The following is a 630-nucleotide window of genomic DNA, read 5'->3' on the forward strand; positions in this document are numbered from 1 at the left end:
CGGGCCACGAGACGAAGCCCCGGACACGCTCTGAGCGTTTAGGCTCTGCCCCCGCGTCACCCCCCCGCGTCGCCCCCGCGTCTCCCCCCTCTGCTGATGCGGCAGCGAAGGCGCGGGCAGTTTGCCTCCTACGTGCCGTCCCGACGTGGCCCGGCGGGCTGCCTGCCGTCCCCGACCCACACCACGCGCCCCCGGGCACGAGCTTCGCCCTCGGCGCGGGCCGGTGGTCCCCCGGGAGAGCCGTGCGGGGTGCGTGCCCAGCGGCGGCGGGGCGGGGCGGGGCAGGGGCGGGGCAGGGGCGGGGCGCGCCTACCTGGCGGGCACCGTGGGCGACCCCGAGCGGTGGAAGTGCACGTTCTGCCACTTGCCGTCCCGGCGGTGCCACACGCGCGTCTCCTCCGACTGCATGGTCTTGGGCACGCCGCCGCCGTCCATGTACTGCGTGAGCCTGACGTAGGCGATGCAGGCGGCGTCCTCGCCCACCAGGTGCACGTGCGGGTTCAGGATGATGGTGTGCACCGGCTTGTTGCTCTTGGACAAAGCTGAAAGGGACGCAGGGGGCTCAGGGTCCACGCGAGGAGGGCCCGACCGACAGCGGCTTCGGCGGGCACCGGCGAACGGGGCGCCCTC

At 74.8% G+C, this 630-nt stretch overlaps 1 protein-coding gene across 1 annotated transcript in view; it reads right to left on the reverse strand.

Moving 5' to 3' along the window:
* Window positions 1-292: 292 nt before the first annotated feature.
* Window positions 293-630, reverse strand: part of CAMK2D (calcium/calmodulin dependent protein kinase II delta) — a 153,129-nt gene continuing 152,791 nt past the window's right edge. Inside the window, exon 14 of the mRNA XM_023520864.1 lies at window positions 293-598. Within this exon, the coding sequence (XP_023376632.1) occupies window positions 310-598 (289 nt within the window). The 3' untranslated portion in view covers window positions 293-309. The remainder of the gene's footprint in view (window positions 599-630) is intronic.

This window comes from Pteropus vampyrus, unplaced genomic scaffold (genome assembly GCF_000151845.1).
Source record: "Pteropus vampyrus isolate Shadow unplaced genomic scaffold, Pvam_2.0 Scaffold282, whole genome shotgun sequence".
In the NCBI taxonomy this organism is placed as follows: domain Eukaryota; kingdom Metazoa; phylum Chordata; class Mammalia; order Chiroptera; family Pteropodidae; genus Pteropus; species Pteropus vampyrus.